The following is a 15,235-nucleotide window of genomic DNA, read 5'->3' on the forward strand; positions in this document are numbered from 1 at the left end:
GGGTAAAAATCAGCTGTGAGAACCATCAAAACCAAGGAAATTCCAAGAAGGCCTGTGAAAATATTTCAGGGATCCACAGAAACATCTCAATTCCCAGTAATAAAAAAAAAAAGCTAAGGGGCACCTGGTTGGCTCTGTCGGTACAGCATGCAAGTCTTGACCTTGGGGTTGTAAGTTCGTGCCCAATGTTGGGTGTAGACATTACTCAAAAATAAAATCTTCTAAAAAATGCTAAGAAGTCTACACATACATATATAACTATAAATCTTTTAGTAAACATTTATTCCATTAAGGGAGGTGCCCCCTGCCTTAAACCAACACATGACACAGAAAAGCGTGCAAACCAAACTTTCTCTTAAATGCGTTCGGGAAAAGCTCCTAAGAGGGGTTATCTGGGGGAGGATGCAAAGGAGAGAGGAATTTGTATCGCCTATATTATACATCTTTGTAATTTTTTAGTTTATTTACGATGAGCCTATGATTATATTAGCCGATAGTATTAATTTTGAGTCATTAAAAAAGCAATGAAGACGTCTACAAAAGAAAAAGCACACTGAGCGGCTAACCACTCAAAGGAGCCCTTGGGTAAATATTTTGGGGAAGCGAAGAGATATAACAATGTGAATAACCGAACACTACTTTATCTGTATTGTGACATATTTTTATATATCAGGGTTTTTTTGGTGATATAGGCAGGGCCTCCTTGCTTAAATAACAAAAGGCAAGGAAGTGACCTAAGAAAGTTCTAGAAAGACTACTGAAGAATTCTTAGGTTTCATTCTCCCGATATTATTACAAAAGAGGATAAGCAGTTAGCAGTACGTAAGAGTTAAGGGCAATTTTATTCAGAATCAAAGCAGCCAGACGGCTTCCTGCAGCCCTATGATTGTTATTTCTCGAACACATGTCTGAGGCATTTAGACTTAGGTCTGCTTAAAGAGCTTAGGGCTAAAAAAAGGAAGTTAGCACATGGCCTCTCTTATTATTCTTTTCTACCATGGTGATTCTTAGAGTGGCAGGAAGGGGACATAGTTAAGGTGGAACAGTTGTCTGAGCTTTGAATTCTTTAGCTTTTTTAGGTTTTTGCTGTCTTGATGTAATCGAAATGCAACTTCGTTTCAAAATATCTAATCATCGATTTTTCCCAGTTCCCTCCTACCCTAATTGTCGGCTTATAAATGCAAATACAAACAGTTTCTGTTGACCAACTAAAACTACAAGATTGTCAGTAGGGGGGCGCCTGGATGGCTCCGTCGGTTAAGCGTCCTACTTCGGCTCCGGTCATGATCTCATGGTTTGTGAGTTCGAGCCCCTCATCAGGCTCTGTGCTGACAGCTCTGAGCCCGGAGCCTGCTTCGGATTCTGTGTCTCCCTCTCTCTCTGCCCCTACCCCGCTCACGCTCTGTCTCTCTCTCTCTCTCTCAAAACTGAATAAACGGTAAAAAAAAAAAAAAAATTAAAAAAAAAAAAAAAAGATTGTCAGTAGGAATACAAGAGAGTACATGAGTCACGTTCCAAAAGGCTTTTGAAAGATCCACTTACCACTGGACTTAATTTCTCGGACATAATTACTAGGGAACCAGCCTGTTCTGCCATTTAATGTGCCTTCCCACCAGCCTCCTTCTTCAACTCTGGTGACATAAATGATGTCCCCTTTACAAACTGACAGTTCATCTTCATTAGTCTGCTTAAAGTTGAATCTTGCCTTTACTATCAACTGGTGGCCTCCATTTTCCATCATCTCCTAGGGAAATAAAAGCCACACCAGATTAAGCACCCATCTACATGGGGCAGGGGCACAAATGACATGAATTGAGGCAAATGACGTGGGATGCGCAAGGACGGAACCCCAGGTCCACAGCCGTCTTGAGTCTTTAACTGAGGAGTGGGGCTGGGGTGGGGGAGGGTAATAAACGGCGCAGAAGTGCATGCGACCTTTTGTGTTTACGAGAATGTGTACTTTGAAGGGGGCCATAGCTTTCATTCCCCTCTCCCCTCACCAATTGCCTGAAGATACTTGCTAAATGCGCCAGGAAACAAAGTAGAGTGATAAACTATTCCACCCTGCCTCTCCCCAACACCCAGACACGGTCTTACATAATTATAGGGCCAAGATTAAGTACTAATCTACACATAAAATCTGCCTCCCACCTCTCAATGGCTAAGAATATCTTAAATTGGCTGATTTAGTCATATGCAAACATCAAATATCCCGTAGATACCTAAGGCGGAGTTGTTAACCTGTCACGGGCCCCTTTGAGAAGCTGATGCGCACAGGGATCTTTACCTAAACCACCCGTAAGTTGCTGCACAGGAGGTTTGCACACAATTTGAGAGGGTCCAAGGGGGCGCGGAACCGTAGTGTTCATCAGCTCCCCAACGGGAGCCGGGAGCCGTGATCTCAAAAGGTTAAGCGTAGTGTTCATCAGCTCCCCAAAGGGAGCCGTGATCTCAAAAGGTTAAGCGCTTTGGAAGTAATTAAAGTCTTTGGAAGTTACAGCTCCTGATGGCTTAAAGCAAGTGGGTGGCTTTTGACAAGGAATAAAGGTCTCCAAAGAGCCAGCCGAGGATGAGGCGGTTCCTCCCAAATAAAAGCTCCTATTAAGACCAAATGCAGAGCTAACTGGGCTACCCCACGAGGGGAGTTCATCATCACAGGCTCGATAGGAAGGCACAGAGAAAAAGCAAATGACAGTAGCGATGATGATGGCAAGTAATGCATATTGATTGTCTGTTATGTGCCAGGCACTATCTAGTTCTCCTAATAAGCCAGAGGTAGAGGAAATGCCAGCAAGCTGCCATCAGGAAGCCGTTCTAACGACTTCCATTTGCACGGCATTCCCCGCTAAACGAGTCACTCGGTCCCAGGAAGGGAAAGAACTCTGGGACTTCAGCCCCGATTTTCTGACCCTCTGCCCCACATGCCTTTGATGCGCGCCAGCGGGCCAGCCCGAACTGGCGCTAGGTTTAAAGTAGTTTCACCGGCGACGCCCCAAACGCACAGGACGGCTATCTCGCCACACGAGGAGATGAAACCAGGATATCGATTTCATTTGACAGACTGTGAAACAGGCAAGGGGAATTGGCTTCTATACTTACCACTGCCTTTGACTGCCTCTGCAGCCCTGGAGCTGTGCTAACAACTGCTCCCTGTGGGCTTGTCTGAGAACTATTAGCACTAAGAGAAGAGGAACGTCCACATGGTCTTTCTGATAGCTGATCTGTGAAAAGAGGAAAAGGCAAGATAAAGGGAGCCACTCATGTCAGAAGCACGTCTAGAACATAACACAATCTTTCACGGGACATTAGCACGGGCGCCCTGGCCGTAATCCTCACGGTTACCATTCGGAACGTGCCAAGTGAATTTCCTCCCCCCGCCTCCCATTTTGGTGGCCAACTTCTTCATAGCCTTACTGGCCATCGCTGTCCAGTAGAATGAAAAACAGCGACAGAGCCACATTTTCTCTTAACCCATTTCCCTACGACTCTCCCCTCTTGAACCGGTTGAGACAGTACGCCCTGTTATCCAAGGCAGAACTATATTGGGTACCAAACAGCTGTTTGTGGCTCTTATTACTTTGAAATATTTCAAACTTCTCTCTTTGTGTTTTGGCCCTTAACTGGGTGGTTCTTGTCTTCCTCATATGCGGTAACGTGTGTAGCGTATGTAATGTAAATTCTCACAGAAACTGGGGGTGCGGCGGTGGGCGGGGGGGGCGGTGGGCGAGGCGAAGGAGAATCGGAGACAGAGTGTGTCTGGGAAAGATGCGATCTTCAAAAATTACACTCGACAATCTTCTCTTCCTTGAAACCTTGTGAAATTCGATCAGACCAGCGCTGAGCTGGGTGTTTTCCGTATGCTGGCTTCTCGACAAATTCAAATGAGGGCTTTTTTCCTCTCCGTTTATTTTTAAAAGACATAAACTGCAAAAGTCTAAAGCCCAAACATTCCCTAGGCGACAAGCTCAGTATCCAAGTAATTTCCTTGATGCTGTGGGTTTTAACTTTCACCTCCTTGTATTTTATAAATATCCGCGGCAAGGGAAGAGACTATAAAACTTGCTAGCAGAGTTTGGCAAAGGAACGTATAATTTGGATGGCATAATGCTAGAATGATACGATCCTCCCTGCCTAGCACTGGCTAGTTGTCATATGTCTTAAATATAGTTACTCGAATTAGCTGTACTTCTGCTATACGCCTTTGCAATAGCTCAAGAGCCTCCTTTTTTTTTTCCCAAATAGCAAAAGAACAACTCTAGAGAAGTATTTTTACATTTATTGCTATTATGTACAGCTCTTTTGACTAAAACTATAATTACTTGATAGCTTCCTAGATGCTCCATTCTATTTGGCTCTCGACTATATTGTCTGCTCTCGTGTGCTAATTGTTTCACGTGGGTAAGTTGAGTCTCCCGAAATAGATGGTAATTTTCTCAGGGGCGGGGACCATATCTTACACTTCCTTCGTAGCACCTGGCAGTGCTGGGCACACAGCCTGTGGACTCTCCAACAGTCTGAGCACCAAGACCTATGTTTGGGGGGCGGTCAGTCTGATGTGGGTTTGAACCCCAGCTCTGCCACTTACTTCCCGGTTGGGCAACTGTGGGCCGGACTTCCCTTATCTGTAATACGGACCTAATAATAATACCTACCCCCAGGGTCATTTCAAAGAGGAGACCACCGATGATTCTTAGAATTGCTTAGACCCGTGGTGAGGGCTCAGTGCATCTCAACTATGCTTATTCCCACCCAGCTGTAGGAAAGATGCTGTCTCACAGGAGTAAGGTTATACTCCAAGGCTATGGGGCGTTTTCTTCACATTTGCTAGGATTTACAGTTAATGCCTCCAATGTGGTGGGTATTAAACATTTAAATAAAAAATATTCTTTTCGGGGCGCCTGGGTGGCGCAGTCGGTTAAGCGTCCGACTTCAGCCAGGTCACGATCTCGCGGTCCGGGAGTTCGAGCCCCGCGTCAGGCTCTGGGCTGATGGCTCAGAGCCTGGAGCCTGTTTCCGATTCTGTGTCTCCCTCTCTCTCTGCCCCTCCCCCGTTCATGCTCTGTCTCTCTCTGTCCCAAAAATAAAAAAATAAACGTTGAAAAAAAATTAAAAAAAAAATATTCTTTTCACTCATTATGACCCTGAGGTTTCGTTTCCAGTGCAAGGTTACTGACAACTTCTTTTTTTCTTTTTAAAGTATGTGGATTTCTTTTTTTTTTTTTAATGTTTATTTGATTTATTTTTTGAGAGAGAGATTGACAGAGTGTGAGCAGGGGAGAGGCAGAGAGACAGAGGAAGACACAGAATCCGAAACAGGCTCCAGGCTCCGAGCTATCAGCACAGAGCCCGATGCAGGGCTCGAACCCACAAACTGTGAGATCATGACCTGAGCTGAAGTCGGGCGCTCAACCGACTGAGCCACCCAGGCGCCCCACTGACAACTTCTTTTACGTGGACAGACACATACAAAAATCTATGAGAAAAACATGGCTCTAATGGGGAAGTAACTGCTATCTTCTGTAAACTTTATGAAAAGGGGAACTCTATCTTTTCCTTTTCATTTTCTGTCTTGTTGTTCTCAGTTGTGTATTCTGTAGCTTTGGACGAAATAGTTCCTTGGTTCTTATCATTATATGAAGGCCATTACAATAACATCTGTGATAGATGTGTTTAAATCCTAAACTCTGAACAATTAAAAGGGGCGCCTGGGCGATGCAGTCGGTTAAGCGTCCGACTCTTGGTTTCAGCTCAGGTCATGATCTCACGGTTCATGGGTTCGAGCCCTGCATGGGGCTCAGTGCTGGCAGTGCAGAGCCTGCTTGGGATTCTCTCTCTCTCTCTCTCTCTCTCCCTCTCTCTCTGCCCCTACCCTGCTCACTCTCTATCCACCCCACCTCAAAATAAATAAGTAAACATTAAAAAAAAAAAAAAAAGCATTTGACACCCACTGGGGTTGACTTGCAGGGAGGGGAGAGATGTGCACCGATCGAACAATCGTGGCCAAAGTTGGCTCCTAGGGGAATGAGACGCCCGTGGATCCAAACGTGTCACGCACGACTCACAAATCGCAAACCCAGCTCACCTTCTGTTGCTTTGTTGACAGCTAATAGCGTGCTCAGAACCTTGGAGAAATTGACCCCTGCATAAAGGTCATCAGGATCGAACACCTATGAGAAAGGAAATTGAAACTGTCAGACGCCGTTAAGGGTTCAACTCAGCAAACCAACCTTTCGAAAAGGCCACTCCCTCCAGCTCTCAGGAGAAAACGATGTAAAAGCCAAGAGCCAAACCTCCATAGAGCCTTGCGAGAAGTGAAAGCGGCAGCTGAGCCGCCTAATGACATGTGGCAGGGCCCTCGGTGAGTCAGAGCGAAGCAGTGCTGGGAAATGAGAGCCGAGCCGAGAAGCTGAGCCCATCAGCAGACGCGCGCTCTGGCCCTGAGCGTGTCAATGCTCGGCCCCGTTACCAGAGCCCCGTAGGCACCTGTTACAGTTCGTGCCCGCCACCTACACAACGCCCTTCCAGCCCACGAAGAAGGTGCTGGAGCCCTTCTGACACGTTGCCACCTGCACAGTTCAATCGCTGGGCTCAGGAGGGCCACTGGGGCATGCTGTCTCTTCCTCTGCTGTCCTCCCTGCTGCCACCCACCGGGTCCCAACGGCCTGGGATCCCAGCTCCGTGGTCACTCAAACTTTTCCAGGTGGGTCTTTTGCTCCCAGCCTTGGTTCCTGGTTTCTGCCGTTTGACCTCGCCCCTCTCAGCTCATCGTCGTGGATTTGAACCTGTGCCGGCTCTTCCTGGCCTCAGGTGACTTTTCCAGACGTGACCTCTGGCCTTCCTAGTACTCCGCAAGTGTCAGCAACAAAACATGAAATAGATATGATATTTCACTTCGCCTTCGTTCTGGTATGCCACCGTCCCTGGTGAAGACTCCTATCGGTTGTTGTCTTAAATACAAATTAATTATTGATTTGTAAATGTCTTCAATGTATTAAAATGCACATAGAATTCTTCTAGTCTCATATATGGATATTTGAAGCTAGCAAAATTCTCAAACACAGGCACAATCTATTCATCTGCCAGCCAGCCCACAATATAGATATACATATCTATAGGTAACCAGATGCCCAGGTTCTGGATGCAAGTTCACCTTCTAAAAGCATTTCATTCTTTGGGGCGCCTGGGTGACTCAGTCGGTTAAGCCTCCGACTTCGGCTCAGGTCACGATCTCACAGCTCATGAGTTCGAGCCCTGCATCCGGCTCTGTGCTGACAGCTCAGAGCCTGGAGCCCACTTCAGGTTCTGTGTCTCCCCCTCTCTCTGCCCCTCCCCTGCTTGCACCCTGTCTCTCTCTCTCTCTCATTCTCTCAAAAAATAAACATTAAAAAAATTAAAAATAAAATAAATAAAATCATTTCATTCCAGGAGGGCTAGAAGTCTGAATCTTCTTTTCCCAGATACAGTGACAGGAATAAAATGTACCTTTTCATGTGGGCCGTCCCATTAGATGGAGCCATGTGTTTCATTCCTAATCTGCGTGTTTTCTGAAAGCCATGTCAAGGCAAAATTTTATCTTTGTGTACATATTCTCCAAGACCTAAACTCTGTCTCTAGAATGAAGGTACATAGTATCCATTTTTTTCGGGGGGGGGGGGGCGTCAATATAGATAATATATGCAAATGTGAACCTATAAAATCTGTGTATTCTGGGATTGACGATGATACTGTTCATTTAATCAATGGATGTTTCGCATTCAAACTTAATATGCCTGAAGAGCCCAATCACATCTAAAAATGACGCACTAGGGACGCCTGGGGGCTCAGTCGGTTGAGCGTCTGACTCTTGATTTCGGCTCAGGTCGTGATCTCACGGTTCGTGAGGTCAGGCTCCGTGCTGGCTGTGGATCCTGCCTGAATTTCTCTCTCTCCCTCTCTCTCTGCCCCTCCCCTGCTCATGCTCTCTCTCTTAAAAAAAAAAAAATGACACACTCATTCTACTTTTAGTAAAGGGGTAATCCCAATATTACTAAAGAGTCAAATGACAGTACGATCCAAATATGTCTCTGAATCCCACAATATGAAATTCAAAGTTGTCCAGGAATAAAGGGGTAGGCACTCTGTTTTAGTCTGCCAAAGCCTGGGTGAACAAGATACAACAGACCCTGGAGAGCCTACCTAGTATCCCAGAGGATTCCAGATTCACTGAATCTCCCTTAGAGCACATCGGTGGGGAAGTCTTAAGGGCACGGGTGCCACGATGGTAACCAAGCCAAAAGGTCATTTGTTTTTAGCCTCTAATTCCTAACGGGAGCGTGAATACGTGTGCGCGCGTGGATGCGGGTGCTGGGGAGGTGTGGTGGGGATGAGCAGCCTAAAATAAAAACCACGAGTAAATATTAGTAGGATGGGACATGAGAGCAACAGCTGTGAGAAAAACGTCCCCCCTTTCCTTTTCTGTTGCTCCCTGATCCAGGTGAATTGACTGCCTACGTGCGGCAGATACTGGCCCACATCAGGGGCCCGTACCCGTACAAGGGCACTTGACTGAGATTAAGACAAATAACCCGATCAGAAAATGAAACACGCATCCACAAGAGTCACCGCCTGTACTTGTGGGAAGCTGCCGGGACTATACAGGGTTTCCTTTTTAGAAAACCCCCATATGCTAGAGTTTACCCACGGACACTGTTTTTCTCCCTGCAAGCCTATTCTGTAGCAGCAGCAACTACACAGGAAGGAGCTGGAAGAGGCCTCTAGGGAGTAGCAGAGACAGCAGAGCCTAAGAGTTATGATTTCAGAGCAGTTGGAAGATTAAATATAGCCAGGAACACCCTCCACCGCACCACACCCTTCTAAACCTCAAACTGCATGCTATTAAAAATTCCGCCCCAGACTTTTCTTCCGCGCACCGAGATGGGTCCCTTACTAAAATGGAAACACTGGGAGGGAGCCTAACGCTTTCAGCTGTTAGCAGTCTTGTAGACCTTAATGGAAATGACAGGCATGAGACCAAGTTTAGAGCTGATGGTGTGGAAAACGTAAAGACATTAGCGCGCAACTTGGGAAAAAGCGAGGGAGAACGGCCGGACGACGTGGGGAGGGTAGGGGAGAACGAGGAGAACTGGACTGCAGTACGGGGGGGGCCGTTTGCCTGGGAGCGATCCCAACCATTTACACACACAAAATGGAGAGCCAATTCCCCTTTTCTGTCCGCAGAGCCCCGGGGCTTGTTAAAGGAAACGCACATTTGCACATTTACGGCGTTGGTGCTTTTCCGACGGGAAGCCGTGATGTTACTACTCCCCGTCTGCTACTCCGCGTGAGCCCGAGTGCCGGATTAGCTGAACTTGCTCTATACCATTTGGGTCCAGAAATTAGCTGGTTAGTCGCAGTTGGGTCTGTGAAGGTCGGATGAACGGCAGGATTCCTTCCCTCCATCTACCACGACTGTGATGCAGACAAGAAAGGGCGGCTTCTGGAACTACTACGAGATGCTTTCAAGGTCCCGCCTCCTGCAACGGGGAGGGGGGGGGGCGAGGTTCAAGGACAACAACGACGGACGTTTACTCTACTCTGGGTAAGCAACAGGCGAGACGGAGATTAAACCTCATGAAAGATGTTTTTTTAAGTGCCGTTGACCCTTGAACAACACAGGTTTGAACTGTGCGGGTCCACTCACACGTGGGCTTTTTTCGATACGGTACAGTACTGTAAAAGTATCTGCTCTTCCTTATGAGTTCTTTTTTTTTTTTAATGTTTATTTATTTTTGAAAGAGACCGAGAGAGAGCAGGCGGGGGAGGGGCAGAGAGGGAAGGAGACCGAGGATCCGAAGCGGGCTCTGTGCAGCAAGCACCTAGCCGGATGCGGGGCTTGAACTCATGAACCGTGAGATCAGGACCTGAGGCGAAGTCGGAGGCTCCACCGCTGAGCCACCCACGCGCCCCTCTTCTTTATGACTTGGTAACAACATTCTCTAGCTTACTTCATTGTAAGAATGCAGTATATAATACATCTAACATGCAAGCTGTGTGTTAATGGACTGTTGGTGTTATCAGTAAGGCTTCGGGTCAATGTACATAAGGTCAATTTACATAAGGCCCAACACGACATCAGCGGCTGAAATCAGACGAGGCATTTAATTTTTAAATGTTTCCTCGCATTTTTCCATTTCGGATATCCACAATGACCGCACAATTTCTTTTCCGTCCACTAAACACCAGGTGTTAATTCTGGACTGTTGGGCATCTGGCAGTATAAACCACGCAGACATGTAATATTTTCATGGTTTTACAAGTAGACCCTTTGGGGACAGTTTTCACTTTCAATCTGCACGCCATTCGGTGACGTTTTCCCTAAATCGACCAGCGCAAGGAAGCACATGAGAAGAAAATCTCCAAGCCCCCCCCCCCCCCCCCGCTCTATTCCCTCACTAATCTTACAGGTACACTGTACTGATTTACTGAGCCCTTGCGACACGCCAGCACCGTGCCTGGAGATATTTATATGTCTCCATTCACTGCACACGATTCTCCCAGCAAGCCCGTAACATGGGCACGTTTATTTCCCCCATTTTACAGATGAGCAGACTGAGACTCAGAGCGGTTGCGTCACCGAGCAAGAGAGTGATGGAACCAATGCAGATACACGAGAGAGAGCTCTGGGGGACATCTGAGCCCTGTCTGCATACTTCCCACTGTCACGAGGCACTAGAAAGAAGAGGAAGAAATCTGTGGGTTTGTACCCAAAAAGAAATCCCTGCCTGCTGTCAACACAAGTTCGTTACAACCGCTACGATGACTAATTCGACTAATCGTGGCAAGGAGAAAATGTCCCACAGGACCAGACTGTCTCCGCAGGGGCTGTGCCACATTCCCGTGCTGGCCTTCTCCTTTCAAGCCCCGACCCGGTAGGCACCGGCTCATGTTTGCCGGAAGCGGGGAAGGGCTGCACTGAGCCACTCGCTATGTGTTCATCTGGTTCCACCTTGTGAGCCGCTGTCCATATTTGTGAGGTGTTGCTTGGGCGGGGGTTCAGCCCGGGGTTACAGGGCAAACCTAAACTACTCCTTGGCGCCTCGCTCTAACCACCTGACATAACCAGTGACAGCTCCGGCCACGTCCTCGTTAAGAGAAGAAGCCACACCACAGAACAGGGTGTCGGAACAGGGTAACGTCACCAATGTCATGAGGCTTCAGTACCCCTCAATCGACTTCCATTTAAAGTTAATTTAGGGGGCGCCTGGGCGGCTCAGTCGGTGGAGCGTCTGACTCTTGGTTTCGGCTCAGGTCACGATCTCACGGTTTGGGGGTTCGAGCCCCACATCCATCAGTGCAGAACCTGCTTGGGATTCTCTCTCTCTCCCTCTCTGCCCCCCCCCACTCATGCTCACGTGCTCTCTCTCTCTCTCTCTCTCTCAAAATAAAGAAATAAACTTAAAAAAAATGAAGTTCATTTAGGGTCTGGAGTGATCCCAATAGGCTCCGTCACTCAACTGTTAAAACCTAATCAATTAAAAAGCAAGTGATTCAGTGGAACCACATGGACACAGCTTCTGTTTCGGGCCCGTTAAAAAAAAAAAAAAAAAAAAAAAAAAAACAGACTCCAAATGTTTTAAGAACATTCCATCTCTCCCTTGTTCCCACTGCGTAAAATCTGAAATGCACTTAGCCCATCTTGAATCACAGCCTCCAGTTATCACAGCTGAGCGCGCTGCCTCTGTTGACCCCTGAACTTTGGAGGAAATGTCATTACGTGGTGCAACAGAGCAAAGCAAATCCGAGCTGCTTAGTCATATCTCACGGGGTGGCACTGCTCCTGGCTCTGTGAACCCGGGATGCTTCCGCACGGCTCCTCCTGAAAGCACTCACAAAGTCAGCAACAGTGCCACTTTTCTGCGGCTCTGTTTCCCACGAGGGACGTGAGCGACGTCTTTCACCAAACCAGCACAGCGAAAGGCTCGCCGGCCCACGATCTGAATAGGGGACTCTCAGAGGCAGCACCTCGGCCGTGTCCCCAAGGTCCAGAATCTGCTCTTCAATTCTCATGGCTCTGGAGAATGGACTCACGCGAACCAAGTTCGCCCAAGGCCAATGCATTACCCCAAAAGGCCAACTTGCATAGTTCTGCTAAAAGAAATAAACCATTAAGAAGATTGGATACTGCCATTTTATGGCCAGCGTATCACTCTCTCCCGAGAGAGAAATCCGCGTGATAAGCCAAATCAGAAATAGAAATTTGTTGGGTAGTAGAGCATCTAAGCAGAGGGGTTCTGGGAGATCACAGGCTAATGTCACTACTACCTGTTTACAAGTGGACTTGTTCAAACTGTCATTAAAAAAAGAAATGACCGATTTGGGGCACCTGGGTGGCTCAGTCGGTTCAGCGTCCAACTCTTGATTTGGGCTTGGGTCATGATCTCACGGTTGATAGGCTCGAATCCCGTGTCAGCCTCTGTGCTGCCTGCTTCGGATTCTGTGTCTCCCTCTCTCTCTGCCCCTCCCCGGCTCACTCTCTGTCTCTCTCTCAAAATAAATAAAACTAAAACTGTTAAAAAATAAAAAATAAAAGACGCCCTACTTATAAATTCTGGCTCTAGCTTTGACCATCTACGTCCTTGCGTCTCTGTGGATTTGTGTGGCGTCGTTCTCCGGAACTAATATGGGCTTCTCGATTGCCTGGACCTTAGAATGTTCAGAGCCAGGAAGTTCCGCTGCATAGAGCTCCCGTGACAGGAGCGAAGACCTGAGTGCGACCCCCTCGTTGCTCATGTCTCGTCACAACATCACCAAATCCTGATGGCCGCTTCAGAATCGCCAACACCTCATGGCCTCCGATCTTCCTTGTTAGCACTCCTCCAGGGGAAAAGACCCTTTTGCTCCCCAACAGGGAGTTATCATCAATCGACGACTAAGTGTTCGGGAAGGAGGGGGATGACTGCGGAATGATCTAGGCATCTTGGCCGGGATGGTCACAGGATTAAGAAGAGAAAGAGACAATAAAGGGCTTTGGATAATTGCCCCAAGAAGAGAGTAGGCATCAGCGGAAGGGAAAGATGAAATCTCTCTTGTTAACAGGGCTTGCCAAGCCGAGGACAGGAAGCAGGGCGCCCAGAACCAGCTGCTGTTCAGCCAGACGCCATCGCGGCCCGCCCCGCCACCCCTCCTGCACACCCGTCACCAGAGCCTTTGCAGGAGCCGCACTGGCTGCCGCTTCTGAGGGGCGGGGCGGACGGGTGATTCCTCAGCTGCTAGAAGCATCTGGGTGCCAGACCTGGGGGTGTCCTCCCCAAGCTCCTCACCCCCACCCCTCCGGAGAAGGGGACTTATTTCCTCGCGTTCCAAATTGGAATGCGGAACACATTTTCCCAGAGACACAGGGTGAATTCTGTAGTTCGGCCGCACTTATTAAACAGGCTGTTGTGGGCCAGCCAGAGAACATAATCCCTGCGTAGAACCTGGTTTCTAGGGGGAAAAAAAAAATGTCTTCCGGGTTCCTAACAATAACTTGCAAATCAACCTTCGGAAAAGAGCCCGCTTTACGGTGAAGAATGCCTGGACGTGCGGTCCCAGACGCGCGTCCACATCCTTCATGCTGTCTCCTTGTCCTCGCACGTCAAGGATGAACGATGACTCTAGACACCCCGAGCACTATACCTGTTTCCGCGCGGCCCGGAACGAGAGAATCGAGGGATACAACAGGAAGGTGAGAATAGCCTCAGAAAGTCTAACGGTCGACCAGTCCTGGCTGTTCAGCGGGCCGGGCAGTTGAGGAGGAGACGCACATGTGAAGACAGGGCTTCTGCAGCCCCAGCTGGCCTAGGAGTCCGCTCGGGTTCAGGGTGGGAGCCCTGCAGCCCAGCAGAATCAACGGCTTCACCGCGAGTCCCAGGCACCGGAGACACTGGCGTCAGATGCACCCCACACGGAGATTAGGCAGGGGGGAGCACCGCGGACAAAGGAACCACGGCGCGGTGGCTTTACACGCCCTGGCCTGCTCATCCGCTGCCTTCCCCCAAAGTCCCACATCCGCTTACCCTCGGGCTTCCGTCTTCTGAACTGCCACAGCCTTCCGGTCCGTACGGGCGCTGTACAGTTCAGCCCTCAACCAGCTACCGCTGTAACATTCTCTGTTTATTCGGTGGGCGTTAAGATCGGGTCTGCGTTTCCAACTAGAAGGCGGGCTCTTGGGAGTCCAAACTGCCCCACAGACGCGGCCCGGTATCCAACGCATGTGAGACGCTCGATAAGGGATCATTCATCGGCCGATCGACAGGGAGTGCTGGCAGAGACACTTAAGCACAAACGATGCCTCGGATGTGAGCCCCATGAGGCCAGGGCTTAAAAAAACGTTTTCACTCCTGTATCCTCGGGGTCTAGAAGAGTGCCTGTCACGCAGCAGGCGCTTAATACGTATTTGATGAATTCACAAGGGTTGAGAAGCTCTTGCCAATCGATGGTTAATCCTAACTGAAGAAACAGCATTGCCGAAATTACGGTAAAGTTAAAAAAAAAAAAAAAAGCATACGATTATATATAAAAAGTCAGGGGGCACCGAGGGGGACTCAGTCGGTTAAGCGTCCAACTTCGGCTCAGGTCACGATCTCACGGTTCGTGGGTTCGAGCCCCGTGTCGGGCTCTGTGCTGACAGCTCGGAGCCGGGAGCCTGCTTCGGATTCCGTGTCTCCCTCTCTCTCTACACCACCCTTGCTTGCACACTGTCTCTCTCTGCGGCTCAAAAATGTATAAACGTTAACAAATTTTTTTTTTTTAAAAGACAGATGATTGTATTGAGGAGGGCACCTTTTGGGATGAGCACTGGGTGTTGTATGGAAACCAATTCGACAGTAAATTTCATATATTGAAAAAAATAAAAAATAAAAAAAATAAAAAGATGATTAAGGAAGAAAAACTCAACTCCCACGTGACTTGCCAGGAAACACCTATCGGCTAAAATAACATACACCCGTATCTGTCTGCAAAATTAGGCCCTGCGACTGTGAGGTGACCTACGTACTTCAAATTCCATGCTTGTGGATTTCACTGAGTTTCTGTGCCCAGTCTGGGCAGAGTCTGCAATGGCTGGCCTGTCCCAGTACCGGTGCCTTTTGGTCTCCCCACAAAGCACCAGGACCTACGAATCAGACAGCAGGGAAGCACCAAAGAGCTGAGGGGTTTTACCGCTTTGCCGGCGGTTGGCTCTATCGTTTGAACTGCTTCATTGTCAATGGCTTAAATG

At 48.3% G+C, this 15,235-nt stretch overlaps 1 protein-coding gene across 5 annotated transcripts in view; it reads right to left on the minus strand.

The window, feature by feature from the left end:
- The window catches only part of ARHGEF6 (Rac/Cdc42 guanine nucleotide exchange factor 6), a 101,759-nt gene that overhangs the window by 65,099 nt on the left and 21,425 nt on the right, over positions 1-15,235 (minus strand). For 4 of the 5 annotated variants that reach the window (XM_030306338.1, XM_030306339.1, XM_030306342.1 and 1 more), the window contains 3 exons: positions 6,083-6,167; positions 3,100-3,221; positions 1,543-1,744 (listed from right to left, as the gene is read on the minus strand). In XM_030306338.1, coding sequence (XP_030162198.1) covers positions 1,543-1,744; positions 3,100-3,221; positions 6,083-6,167 — 409 coding nt within the window. The remainder of the gene's footprint in view (positions 1-1,542; positions 1,745-3,099; positions 3,222-6,082; positions 6,168-15,235) is intronic. The other variant, XM_030306340.1, reaches the window with a different exon arrangement.

This window comes from Lynx canadensis, chromosome X (assembly GCF_007474595.2).
Source record: "Lynx canadensis isolate LIC74 chromosome X, mLynCan4.pri.v2, whole genome shotgun sequence".
NCBI lineage: Eukaryota > Metazoa > Chordata > Mammalia > Carnivora > Felidae > Lynx > Lynx canadensis.